Consider the following 13,807-nt stretch of genomic DNA (forward strand, 5'->3'; position numbering starts at 1 on the left):
ACGACCACATACTCTAAGTGGAATGAAGAGTTTTATGAGCAAACGGGTGGCGTGGCTATGGGGAGCCCCCCAAGTCCCGTAATTGCAAACTTCTTTATGGAGAAATTTGAAGAACAGACCTTAGGTACTGCCAGCAAAAAACCAGATGTACGGTTCCGATACGTGGATGACACGTTTGTGCTGTGGAGACATGGCAGGGAGGAACTAAGCCGGTTCCACGAACATCTGAACAGTATAAACTGGAGAATTCAGTTTACAATGGAGGAGGAGGTAGACGGCAAATTACATTTCCTCGATGTGCTTGTTTTTAGAAACGAAAATGGTAGTTTGGGCCTCTCAGTATACCGCAAACCCACGCACACGGGCCGTTATTTGCACCGGGATTCGAACCACCACCCACAACAGAAGCGGGGTGTTATCAAGACGTTAGCGGACAGAGCTATAAATATTTGTGAACCTGAGTTGCTCGACGCTGAGATGGAACATCTCCACAATGCACTAATGAAGAACGGATATTCATCCGCCGAAATAAAACGTGCGTTGAGGCAACCACGCAGAAATCATACTGACGTACAGGCTACTGCAAAATCTAAGGTTTTCCTGCCGTTTGTTAAAAATGTAACGGAAAGAATAACGAGGATCTTGACGAAGCGGAATATTACCGTAATCTACAAGCCCACCAGGAAGATACAAGAATACCTTAAGCCTGCCAAGGACGCTCGCAAACCTTTGGGAAAAGTTGGAGTGTATAGGATCCCATGCAGCTGTGGTGATGTTTATGTGGGTACCGCTAAAAGAACTCTTTCTAAACGTTTGGAAGAGTACAGGGGAAATTGTAGAAGAGGGGAAACGGAACGATCAGCTGTTGCGGAGCATGCGTTCCAGCCAGGGAACGACAATATTCGTTTCGAGGAGACGCAAGTACTAGCGGCCACAAGCGGATACTACGAAAGGCTCTACAGGGAGGCAATCGAAATCGCTAAACACCCAAATAATTTCAACCGAAAGGAGGAGGGTGTGAAATTAAACGGTATATGGATGCCGGTGTTAAAGAAGATGTGTACCACCCGTCCACTACTGGGTGATGGCAACGGAGATCGACGGCGACGGACAGTGGCCAATTGCACTGACGTTTTCAAAACACGTGACGTCACACCGCGGCGCGGGAGCGCGCGGACACGGAATTTAGCGGCAATCAGTAGCGAGCCAGTGGGTGTGTTGGACCTTCCATCGACCTACGGAACACCTTGAAGATGTCTCCCGCAGTCGAAACGTTTGGGAATTGAGACAACGTTCATCAACTGACCACGGCATAACAGCCCGAATAATTATAATGGACAGTCTACTCCCTGTTTTGTAGCCCTTGAGAGCAATCCCATTTGGTCTTAGATTGTAGCAAGGTAATGCCCCCTCTACACGGCGAAAATTTCTGCTGATCATTTCCGTGCTTGCCACACAGCTTGGCCAGCAAGGTAGTCCAATGTTGAGGTACTACCTCAATACAGTTGCAGAGCCTCTGTAATGCTGTTTAAGTGTAGAAGGAATACCAAGTGGCCTGTGGCATTAGTGGGAATTTGAACTGAGGAGGGAGGCGTACTAGAGTAGCACGAGCAGTTGTGCAAAGCCATTGTGCCACGGTGACATAGCGGTTAGCGCATATTCTTAGTGAGCGAGAGAACTGGGTTCGAATCTGGGCCTTGGTTCTGATTTTCATTCCTCACTTCAGTCTGCAAATATACGTGTTTTATTGCTGTTTGTTTGCAGTCGTGCGTGATTGATGATGGGCAAAGCGGCATACCCTGTTTAGTCAGGCTCTGGTTACTGACCATGCACCCCACTGACATTACTGCTCGTATTCACCAACCGAAGCTTGGGTGGTCTGATAGTGGTACCTATGTGTACTTCTAGTGGTGTCACGATCCAGCGTTCAGAGGGAAGAAGTCCTCTGTTGACACCTCACTGATGGTGATGGCTGAATCCTCACAGCAGCAAAGTGTTGAGTCACGGGAGCATCCACGAGATCAGGGAATTGGCAGGGATTTGCAGCCCATTGGTGGTAAACACAACTGCATTGTCGAGATAGTAGCTATCTTCACAGAGTGGCCATCACGCAACTGCCCCAGCTGTTCGATGATGACGAGCTGGTTATGTCGAGTTAGAATGCTACTGCTGCTGCTTGGTGACTTTGCATTAGCAGCTGTGCTTGCGGGTGACGCCGAACGATCTGAAACCGAGGCGGTGACCGGCAGCCGTTGTAATCGGCGTTGGGTTGGTCTGCAGGAACTTCCGGGAGACTGGTCCAAACGTAGGCACGCAGACGTCTGTCTGATTACACAGATGATTGCTTCTACTGATCACACGGTTCATTGAACAGTGGTGGCTGGCTGTATCTGTGGCCTGGTTACTATTGTGGGCTCCGTCTTCTGCTCTAAGTTCTACTACAGTTTTATTCTCTTATAATTTCCCCGTCTAGAAAAAGAAATCAGCCCTCAAATTTCAACTGAAAACTTTGCTGTAACATAGGTACTAATGTACTTAAGGCACCAATTTATTTAGAAGTCTTTACACTTTGTATTATTAACATCACTTGCAGTGACGCATGGTCCTTTCCACTGTTTACATTTCGTTTCCGGCCCAAAAGCACTTGGCTGCACAGAGAGATTTTTCTGGTATTGATGATGTCCACGTCTCACATGACGGACCGCGCACCAAACACGAGTCTTTTACACTACCCATCAGTGTGCCACCGTGACCTTCACTCTCCACAGAGCTTGTCATCTTCCAATGGATGGCGCCATGAACGCCGCAGAAGACTCCGCCTTCTATCCGACTCACTGCAAGCAAATGTTATCCACTAGCGGCAGTATTTGATTCTATCTTGTCTCATATTTCAATTTTCATTCTTATGGATTTCTCTGTTTTTATCATGAGATAAAAAGTGATAAAATTCAATAGGTATTTCAATTTCATCCCAGCACACAAATAACAATCTTGCTGAACATGAAAATTCTAGAAAGATGACATTAATTGGTTATAGCAATAAATAAGAGCTGCGCCAATCTACACCCTTACACAAGTTAAATACACTAATACTGAACCTAATTCCCAAGAAAATTCTAAAATATTTGAATATATAATAAAATTAACCGTTGAATGATAACAATTGTCTAACTACTCTACTCTACGCATATTGTATTATAAATTAGATTGCTGTGCATCATTTTTTAAATTGGTCTTTGCTGGTGAATGCTTTTTGAAATCACTGTCGTTGACTTTAATTTCCTTTTTATATATGGCTTGTTCTTCTGCTGCTCATCACTTTTATGACACATAATTAAATGTTGTTCTAGTCACTGTGTCACTGTGTAATGTTGGGTTTATTACAAATTGAATATAGTATATAATAAAATCATGAAAGGAATAGAGCCTTTGCCATAAATGTGTGGAAGAAAAGTTCTCCTGTTTAGTCTGAAACGGAATTCACTATGATACTGCTATCTTTTTGTAACAGAAGCATCACACGTAGAAACTGTTTCTGGAACGTGGCAAAGTTGATGATACAGATTAATGTTTAGTTTCAGTGCACTGGGAAGATTTGCATGATAATAACGGTGATAATCAGATTTCATAAGGGACATTTGATTGCAGGCTCGACTTGCAGAAATGAAAATTCATAAACGATCGCAAACCGATGGTGCACGATATTTGTGTCACCAAACCAGTCACTTCCACCTAATTATGAGGTTACAAAATTTATAAAATCTTTCTGGTTCAGTGAAATGTAGTAATGATTACACTATTTTTAATGAAATATGATGTTTACTTGAATATTTACTCATCATTTCACTAGTTATCATAATAACAATAATCAGTATCGAAATTAGCATCAGGAATCTCGAACAGGAAAGATAAGAGCGAGTTGTGTAAGATTTTGCATTTTTTAAACAACAGAAGAACGAAAATGTCAAATCCAACTGAATAAACACAAGAGTTACTTCCGGTTTCACAGTACAGCACAAGTAAGTTTTTCTTTTTTACATGGAGACATGATGATGCCTTTAAGTACACATCGATATCATGGGACATCACAATACATCAACTAATAGTGACTGAAAGTAGGTGGCGTATTTTCCAGTGAAAACCGCCTATGTCAGTACTGGTAATGGAAAGAGGGGGGTTGAGAACATTGTTTTTCGATGATCACAAAACACTGCCTCCAGTAGGGGCGTTTGAAAAGTTCGTGCAACAATAAAAACTACTTACGTGTTTGGCGTAAACATTTTTTATTTTTCGGCATAGTCTCCTTTTAGACTTATACACTTCATCCAACGCTGTTATAATTTGTTGATTCCTTCCGAATAATAGGAACTGTCCAAATCTACAAAATAGCTATTAGTTGCTGTAATCACCTCCCCGTTTGATTAAAATCTTTGTCTCACCAGCCATTTCTTCAAATTTGGGAACAAATAGTAGTCCGAGGGAACCAAGTATGGAGAATAGGGTGTATGTGAAACGAGCTGGAATCCTATTTCCATTAATTTTGCGACCACAACTGCTGAGGTGTGTGCTGGTGCATTGCCGTGATGGAAAAGGACTTTTTTGCGGTCCAATTACCGGCGTTTTTCTTGCAGCTCGGTTTTCAAACGGTCCAATAATGATGAATAACATGCACCTGTAATAATTTTACCCTTATGCAGATAGTCGATGAGGATTATCCCAAAAGACAGTCGCCATAACCCTTCCGGCCGGCAGGCCGCGGTGGTCTCGCGGTTCTAGGCGCGCAGTCCGGAACCGCGCGACTACTACGGTCGCAGGTTCGAATCCTGCCTCGGGCATGGATGTGTGTGATGTCCTTAGGTTAGTTAGGTTTAAGTAGTTCTAAGTTCTAGGGGACTGATGACCACAGCTGTAGGGTCCCATAGTGCTCAGAGCCATTTGAACCATTTGAACCTTCCGGCCGAAGGACTGGGCTTCGCCTTTTTGATGCAGATTCTCCTTGTAACCCATTGTTTAGATTGTTGTTTGGACTCAGGAGTAAAGTGATGTATCCATATTTCATCCACAGTGACGAAACGACGCTTAAAGTCCTGCGGATTCTTCCTGAAGAGCTGCAAACCATCCTTGCAACACTTCACACGATTCCGTTTATGACCAAGCGTGAGCTATGGCGGGACCCATCTTGCGGATGGCTTTCTCAACCCCAAATGTTTATGCAAAATATTATGTACCTGTTCATTTGAGATGCCCAAAGCACTAGCAATCTCACACACCTTAACTCTTCTGTCATCCATCACCATATCATGGATTTTATCAATGATTTCTGGAGTCGTAACCTCCACAGGGGGTCCAGAAAGTCCAGCATCACTTTTGCCCCTTATGACCACTCCGAAAATTTTGAAACCACTTATAAACTGTTCTAATCGAAGGTGCAGAGTCACCGTAATGTTTATCAAGTTTCTCTTTAGTCTCCTGACGCGTTTTTCCTTTCATAAAGTAATGTTTAATCACCACAAGAAATTCTTCTTCGTCCATTTTTGGACAATCACCCTACTTCTTTGAGCCACACGAATGCCAAACACAAAGAAATAGACCAATATGGCTGAAACTTGGTGTGCGTTCTTTACAAAGATGTTAGTGACTAAACATGACATCGATACGAATCATCTCTCGGACTTTGCACGGACTTTTCAAACGCCCCTCGGGTACCCACTTTGTAGGTCCATAGTTGTTAATTAACGACACTAGTCCCGATTATCTAGGGATTCTGTTGTATTTGGCATAGGGTAGATAAACATCTGAAATTATCTTCTGTTTTAAGTAATAGTAGGTGCAAAAAACCTCTGTGCCATGCTGTCATCTGGTGACTTCTTTGAGATGATGAGAACTAGGGCAAACAAAAGACTTTTACTTATTTCTATGATCGCATCTTGAAATTGTTGGTTTATAAATTAATTCTACGAGAAGCTGTGAATACTATGGGAGTCTGTACATTTTTTTAAAGATAGGTGCTTCATTCACAGTGGGAATGTGATGTATACTTAGTGGCATGGCAGGCAGTGGTCAACTAGAATCATGTAACCCAACATGTTCTTCTAACAGTCACTCCTCATTCTCCTTGCCCCATCCCCCTAGATGTACTACTTTCTTCTTCCGTGTGTCAAACTGACACACTGCACCAGCCTTGCGTAATCTTACGTGAAATCCCTGACCAACTCGTCCTCACCTAGCACTTCTATATTAGCTGTCATGGTAACACATGATAGCTGCAGCTCTTTGGGGCTAACACTCTCAATACTGACAGACTCAACTTCGTTCCCATCAATTTCCCATGCATAGGATAAACTGCGCTGTGCAAAATATTGTACTTCACATAGCTCATGTTCCTCAAAGAAAGGCTCAAAAACACGTAAAGAAATCACCAGCAGATCAGTTACTATGTCAATCCAGATTAACTTTTCAGTATATTTCGCTGTGATAACCTGAGAGACCACTTTAGGGGACATTGTACCAGTTTAGGCAGTGGACTCAGCATCTTGGGTGTCCTCTCGAGCAGTAATGGTCTTCTGGCCATAGAACCAAGATGAAACGATGCTCCATCCAGTTCAACTGTACGCCATTACAAGTCAACTGTTGGTGTAATGTGCAACCACATCTACCACTGCTACATTAAGCCAAGCATGGCACATTTAATTCTACTTTACCCAGAATATAGTTACATGCCACATACACTCCTGTTCTCCGAAATTTCTTTTTATATCCGGTGTGACCACATCTGAAACGTTTAGTATCCATATTTAACACCACCTTTTTCTCCCATAGTTTGGTGATAATATGTACTGTATCTTCGCCAGTGCTACTGCAGCTTCTATTGCCTCAACCAGCATCTTCAGGAATTCCATGACAACGTTGTGTGTCATGTCTGAGATAATCCTCATATAGGCATATCAGTGGTTTTCTTCTTGCATTCCAATAAAATGACATTATTAGCATTATCATCCCGAGTAAGGTCATTTGTAGTGACATTAATTTTGTGAATACAGTCCACAAAACTCTCCATTGATTCCCCATGTTTATGAAATATCTCGTTATGTTGCTCTCAGTAGCATCTCCAAGTTATTTTCTCCTATATCTCACTACCAATCCGAATTGTAATTCATAAAAGCACAGTGCTTCCCATAATCCCTCGTGATACATTACACAGTCCATAGTTTAGCTTAGCCACTTTAGTTTTAACTTGCCCACTCTCAATAACTGCTCCTCACTCCAATACTGCGACGCAAATTTCGACAGAACATAAGACATCGTCTTCTAATTTCCCAGAATCTGGGATGACCAGTGAAGCGCTATCAGCGTCAAGGCTAGGTGCACTCAGATATGATCATTTTCTGCTTTCCTCCTTTAATTGTCCTAATTCCATGTGCAACTCAGCTGGAACGTCATGAGTTGTATTGACTGCTTAGCAACGAATGCAAGTGTTATAACATATAAATAAAAATGAAATAAAAAAGGGAAAAGAAACGATAGGGAAACGACCATACAGGCCCAAAACAACTTTAAATTGGGAACTTACTCAACCTAGATCCAACTGCTGTCTTCCTGTTGACGCCCTTCTTCATCTTCAGGAGTGCTTCTGACACCAATCGTCTTAAAGTTACAGTCAACCATCATGGCTGGTTGTGGACAGGGGCTCTCTGCTGCAGTGTACAGTAGAAGAAGGTCTAGCTGGGGTTACAACTTCTTTATTGCTGTTCGTCTACAGTCAGGGGTCTTGGAAACTGCGAGTGACGAAGGCAGGCGACGTGATTACCTCATCACGGTGTGCCCCGTTTCGTCAGCCTCTGGCTGCTGATCATGCATCCCGCTGTCGCTACTGCTGCATTGAGAGAAGGCTCATACTCCTTGACTGAAGTATGGGTGGCCTGGAGACGGTACATTGTTGTACATAGGATTGCATTGTGTTTCAGTGACCCAGACTGAAGAATTCCTCCATTGACACCTCAGCAGGATTGGAGGGAGAGGGATGGCTGGTAAATTGTGTCGTCCTCCCAAGGTGGTGAAAAAGTGTGGAGTGGCCCAAGCATCCAGGTGCACAGGCCACGGGCAGAGACTCCTGGGCCAGCAGCAGTATATGCGGCTGCGTCATTAGCATGACAGTTACACTAATGGCCATTACAATTGCTACACCACGAAGATGACGTGCTACAAATGGCTCTGAGCACTATGGGACTTAACATCCATGGTCATCAGTCCCGTAGAACTTAGAACTACTTAAACCTAACTAACCTAAGGACATCACACAACACCCAGTCATCACGAGGCAGAGAAAATCCCTGACCCCGCCGGGAATCGAACCCGGGAACCCGGGCGTGGGAAGCGAGAACGCTACCGCACGACCACGGGCTGCAGACTGACGTGCTACAGATGCGAAATTTAACTGACAGGAAGAAGATGCTATGATATGCAAATGATTAGCTTCTCAGAGCATTCATACAAGGTTGGCGCCGGTGGTGACACCTACAACGTGCTGACATGAGGAAAGTTTCCAACAGATTTCTCATAAACAAACAGCAGTCGACCGGCGTTGCCTAGTGAAACGTTGTCGCGATGCCTCGAGTAAGGAGGAGAAATGCGTACCATCATGTTTCCGACTTTGATAAAGGTCGGATTGTAGCCGATCGCGATTGCGGTTTATCGTATCGCGACATTGCTGCTCGCGTTGGTCGAGATCCAATGACTGTTAGCAGAATATGGAATCGGTGCGTTCAGGATGGTAATACGGAACGCCGTGCTGGATCCCAGCGGCGTCGTATCACTAGCAGTCGAGGTGACAGGCATCTCATCCGCATGGCTGAAACGGATCGTGCAGCCACGTCTCGATCCCTGAGTCAACAGATGGGGACGTTTGTAAGACAACAACCATCTGCACGAACAGTTTGACGATGTTTGCAGCAGCATGGACTATCAGCTCGGAGAACGTGGCTGCGGTTACCCTTGATGCTGCATCGCAGAGAGGAGCGCCTGCGATGGTGTACTCAACGACGAACCTGGATGCTCGAATGGCAAAATGTCATTTTTTCGGATGAATCCAGGTTCTGTTTGCAGCACCATGATGGTCGCATCCGTGTTTGGCGACATTACGGTGAGCGCACATTGGAAGCGTGTGTTCGTCATCGCCATACAGGCGTATCACCCGGCGTAATGGTATGGGGTGCCATTGGTTACACGTCTCGGTCACCTCTTGTTCGCATTGACGGCACTTTGGATAGTGGACGTTAAATATCAGATGTGTTACGACGCCTGCCTCTACCCTTAATTCGAACCCTGCGAAACCCTACATTTCAGCAGGATAATGCACGACCGCATGTTGCCGGTCCTGTACGCGCCTTTCTGGATACAGAAAATGTTCGAGTGCTGCCCTGGCCAGCACACTCTCCAGATCTCTCCCCAATTGGAAACGTCTGGTGAATGGTGGCCGAGCAACTGGCTCGTCACAATACGACAGTCACTACTCTTCTTGAAATGTGGTCTCGTGTTGAAGCTGCATGTGCAGCTGTACCTGCACACGCCATCCAAGCTCTGTTTGACTCAATGCTCAGGCGTACCAAGACCGTTATTACGGCCAGAGGTGATTGTTCTGGGTACTGATTTCTCAGGATCTATGCACCCAAACTGCGTGAAAATGTAATCACATGTCAGATGTAGTATGATATATTTGTCCAATGAATACCCGTTTATCATCTGCATTTCTTCTTGGTGTAGCAATTTTAATGGCCAGTAGTGTACTTTCAGAGATGTTCTGACATGACGGTTTGATCCAGCATGGTTTAAATGCTGCTACTGCTGCTGCTAATTGCTGACTTTGCTGCAGTGGCTGCGTTTGTGTCTGTTCCGAAGTACGTCCTCTCTGAGAGAATACAAAACTGTGTTGACAGGTTCCTGTGCTGGCTGACGATCTTAGCGCTGGTGCTGAGCGTGGGCATCATCAGCGTGAACCCGCTGGTGGCGGTGTCTGCTCAGGCTGTGGCACAGGCGGCGTCTGTGCTGCTGCAGCACTACTGTGGGACCCACTTCGGGCGCCGGTGGTCCAGCGTCGCGTGTCTGGCGCTGGTCGGCCTCCTGGGTGCACTCTGTGTCGTACTGCTCACAGGTAAACAACACAGCCCGTCAGAGCGCTCACACACCTCTCACACTTGCCTGCTTGCGCCCTCTTCACCTGCCAAGGACTGGAGATATCACGCGGATTTCACTAACACACATATATCTGTATTGAGACCAAAAATACTTTACAATGAAATGAAAACCCTTAGCTGCTTACAGGCGTTGACATACGTCAACGGGAACAGATGAAAATGTGTGCCCCAAGCGGGACTCGAACCCGGGATCTCCTGCTTACATGATAGACGCTCTATCCATCTGACCCACCCAGGACACAGAGGACAGTGCGACCGCAGGGATTTATCTCTGGCACGCGTCCCGCGAAACCCACATTCTCAATGTATTGTCCCGCACCACATTTGTAGTGCTTTTTTTTCCTTTATTGTAATTTTCATCACCTGATACAGGCGGGCTGTCAGCAGCATAGTACACTGCTCTTCAGCCTTAAGCGGAACAATAGCAAGACATATGGGTGATACAGACACTACAGTAAAAACGGCGGGCAAAAAAGGAGATTTAAAAAACAATAAACATGAAGCCGTTCACGCTGGACTCGAAAAAACAGGAAACACTTGGTGACATGGCGCACAGAACACGGATGACGGCGACGGCACACGTGAACAGTTGATGCGTGACGGTCACAGAACACTAAACACAAATCGAGGCACACACACGACACACAGATGGCGATGATCTCCGGCGCGCGAATGTTCACTGAGCGTGTACGAGTCCGGGGACCTGTCAAGAGAGGAGGTGGAGGAGGAGGAAGGGGAGTGGGAGAGCGAGAGGGGAGAGCAAAGATGCCATGGGTAGGGGAGATAGGGGGGAGGGAGGAAGGGGGAGGGGAAGCCCGGGGGAAGAGGGGTGGAGGGAGGGGACGGGGGAAAAGGAAAGAGAAGGGATGGGAAGAGAAGGGAGGGAGGGTGCCTAAAGAAAAGGACACCGGAAGTGGGGGGTGGGGCAGGGTCAAAGCTGATGGAGGGGTAGATGGAGGGGAGGAGGACATCATCAGGGAGAGGGAGCTGGCGGAAGCCACCTTGGGAGAGGGTAAGGAGGGTGGAGAGATGGAGACCGGGTGGGACGTGCGAATACAGGTGCGGCAGCGGGCGGGGATGGGAGAGGATCGGGGAGATGAGCGGGTGAGGAGGATCGAGTTTGCGGGAGGTGTACAGGATCCGTATCCTTTCAAGGAAAAGAAGGAGGTGGGGGAAGGGGATGAGATTGTACAGGATCCACGTGGGGGAGGGGAGACGGATGCGATAGGCGAGGCGGAGAGCATGACGTTCAAGGATTTGGAGGGATTTATAAAAGGTAGGGGGGGGCGGAGATCCAAGCCGGATGGGCATCACAAAGGATAGGGCAGATGAGGGATTTATAGGTGTGGAGGATGGTGGAGGGGTCCAGACCCCACGTACGGCCAGAGAGGAGCTTGAGGAGACAGAGTCGGGAGCGTGCCTTGGCTTGGATTGTCCGGAGGTGGGGAGTCCAGGAGAGGCGACGGTCGAGGGTGACGCCAAGGTACTTAAGGGTGGGAGTGAGGGCGATAGGACGGCCATAGATGGTGAGATAGAAATCAAGGAGGCGGAAGGAAAGGGTGGTTTTGCCTACAATGATCGCCTGGGTTTTGGAGGGATTGACCTTGAGCAACCACTGGTTGCACCAAGCGGTGAACCGGTCAAGATGGGATTGGAGAAGGTGTTGGGAGCGCTGTAGGGTGGGGGCAAGGGCAAGGAAGGCGGTGTCATCGGTAAACTGGAGAAGGTGGATGGGGGCTGACGGCGGCGGCATGTCCGCCGTGTACAAAAGGTACAGAAGGGGGAAGAGGACGGAGCCTTGGGGCACACCGGCAGAGGGGAAAAAGGTGTAAGAATCTGTGTTATGGATGGTGACATAGGAAGGACGGCGGGAGAGAAAGGAGCCGATCAGACGGACGTAGTTAATGGGAAGGGCGAAGGTTTGGAGCTTGAAGAGGAGACCGGAATGCCATACGCGGTCATATGCACGTTCGAGGTCCAGGGAGAGGAAGATTGCAGAGCGACGGGAATTAAGCTGTTCGGAAAGGAGATGAGTGAGGTGAAGGAGAAGGTCGTCGGAAGAGAAGGACGGCCGAAAGCCACACTGGGTAACGGGAAGGAGGCGGTGCTGGCGGAGATGCTGGTGGATGCGTCGGGTGAGGATAGATTCCAGGACCTTGCTGAAGACCGAGGTAAGGCTGATGGTACGGTAGGAGGAGACGGCGGACGGCGGTTTGCCAGGTTTAAGGAACATGAGGATACGGGAGGTTTTCCACAGGTCGGGGTAGTAACCGGTGGACAGGACTACATTGTAGAGCCTGGCCAGGGTGGAGAGGAAAGAGACAGGAGCTTCACGAAGGTGACGGTAGGTGACACGATCGTGACCAGGAGCGGTGTTGTGTTTTGTGCGGAGTGTAGGAATGAGATCCTGTGTAGTGATAGAGGCATTGAGTTCCGTGGGTGCAATGTTGTCCAAGTACTGGAAACCAGGAGCGAGGGGAGGGACGGAGGTGTCAGTTCAATCACGGACATCTGGGAAGAGGGAGTAATCGAACTGGGGATCATCGGGGATGGAAACTACATCGGAGAGGTAGGAGGCAAAGTGATTGGCCTTACTAAGGGTGTCAGGGAAAGGGTGACCATCATGCAGAAGAGGATAATAGAGGGAGGGTTTAGTTCCGGTAAGGCGATGGAAGGCCGACCAGAACTTGGACGAGTTGATTGGTAGGGTAGCATTTAAATGGGTGCATGTCTGTCGCCAGTCCCGGCGGTTCTTAGCCGCGAGCATATTACGAATGTGTCGCTGGAGTTGCCGGTGGCGTCGTAGTGTGTCCGGGTCACGCGTGCGGAGGAAGGCATGGTAGAGATGACGGGATTCACAGAGGAGGAGAATGGCCTGTGGGGGTAAGGTAGGACGGTGGGGGTGGATGGCAACAGTAGGGACGTGGGCCTCCACGGCCTCAGATAAGGTCTGCTGGAGAAAGGAGGCGGCATGGGTGACATCATCGGGATGGCGGTAGGTGAGAGGGTGGCTATCGACCTGGGCGGAGAGGGTATCCCGGTAGCCATTCCAGTTGGCACGGGAATAATCATGGACGTACTTGGGGGGGGTCATGACGGGGGTCGGGGAGGGGGCGACGACCGTCTGAAAGGGTGAGGAGGACAGGGAGATGGTCGCTACCAATAGGCTCCAGGACATCCACCGTTATGCGGCCAAGGAGGTTGGGGGAGGAGAGGATAACATCGGGAGTGGAGTCGGATTCGGGACGGGTGTGCTGGGGGATGGGAATGAGGTCGCCTTGAAGGGAGGAGAGGAACCGATGCCACCGCCGTAACTGGGCAGCGGAACGACTATGGATGTTGAGGTCGGCAGCGATCACGTAGGAGGAGAAGGTATGGTCGACGTGGGAGAGGAAGTCGAAGGGAATAGGGGCGTTGGGGCAGACATAGATGGTGGCACAGGTAACGGTAAGGCCAGGGAAGAAGAGACTAAGGATCAGGTGTTCGGTGGGGTCGGGAAGGAGAGGTTGGAGCCGAACGGGGATCTGGCGATGGTGCCCAATGGCAACTCCGCCACGCGCAATTGGGAGGGGATTATCGGAGCGGTGGAGGAGGTAGGGCGAAGTGTGGACGGTGTG

The 13,807-nt window shown here is 47.9% G+C and overlaps 1 protein-coding gene across 1 annotated transcript in view; it reads left to right on the top strand.

The window, feature by feature from the left end:
- LOC124788448 (solute carrier family 22 member 7-like) overlaps positions 1–13,807 on the top strand; it is a 128,734-nt gene that overhangs the window by 84,400 nt on the left and 30,527 nt on the right. Inside the window, exon 6 of the mRNA XM_047255720.1 lies at positions 9,933–10,147. Coding sequence (XP_047111676.1) covers positions 9,933–10,147 — 215 coding nt within the window. The remainder of the gene's footprint in view (positions 1–9,932; positions 10,148–13,807) is intronic.

The sequence above is a fragment of the Schistocerca piceifrons genome, chromosome 3, assembly GCF_021461385.2.
Source record: "Schistocerca piceifrons isolate TAMUIC-IGC-003096 chromosome 3, iqSchPice1.1, whole genome shotgun sequence".
Lineage (NCBI taxonomy): Eukaryota > Metazoa > Arthropoda > Insecta > Orthoptera > Acrididae > Schistocerca > Schistocerca piceifrons.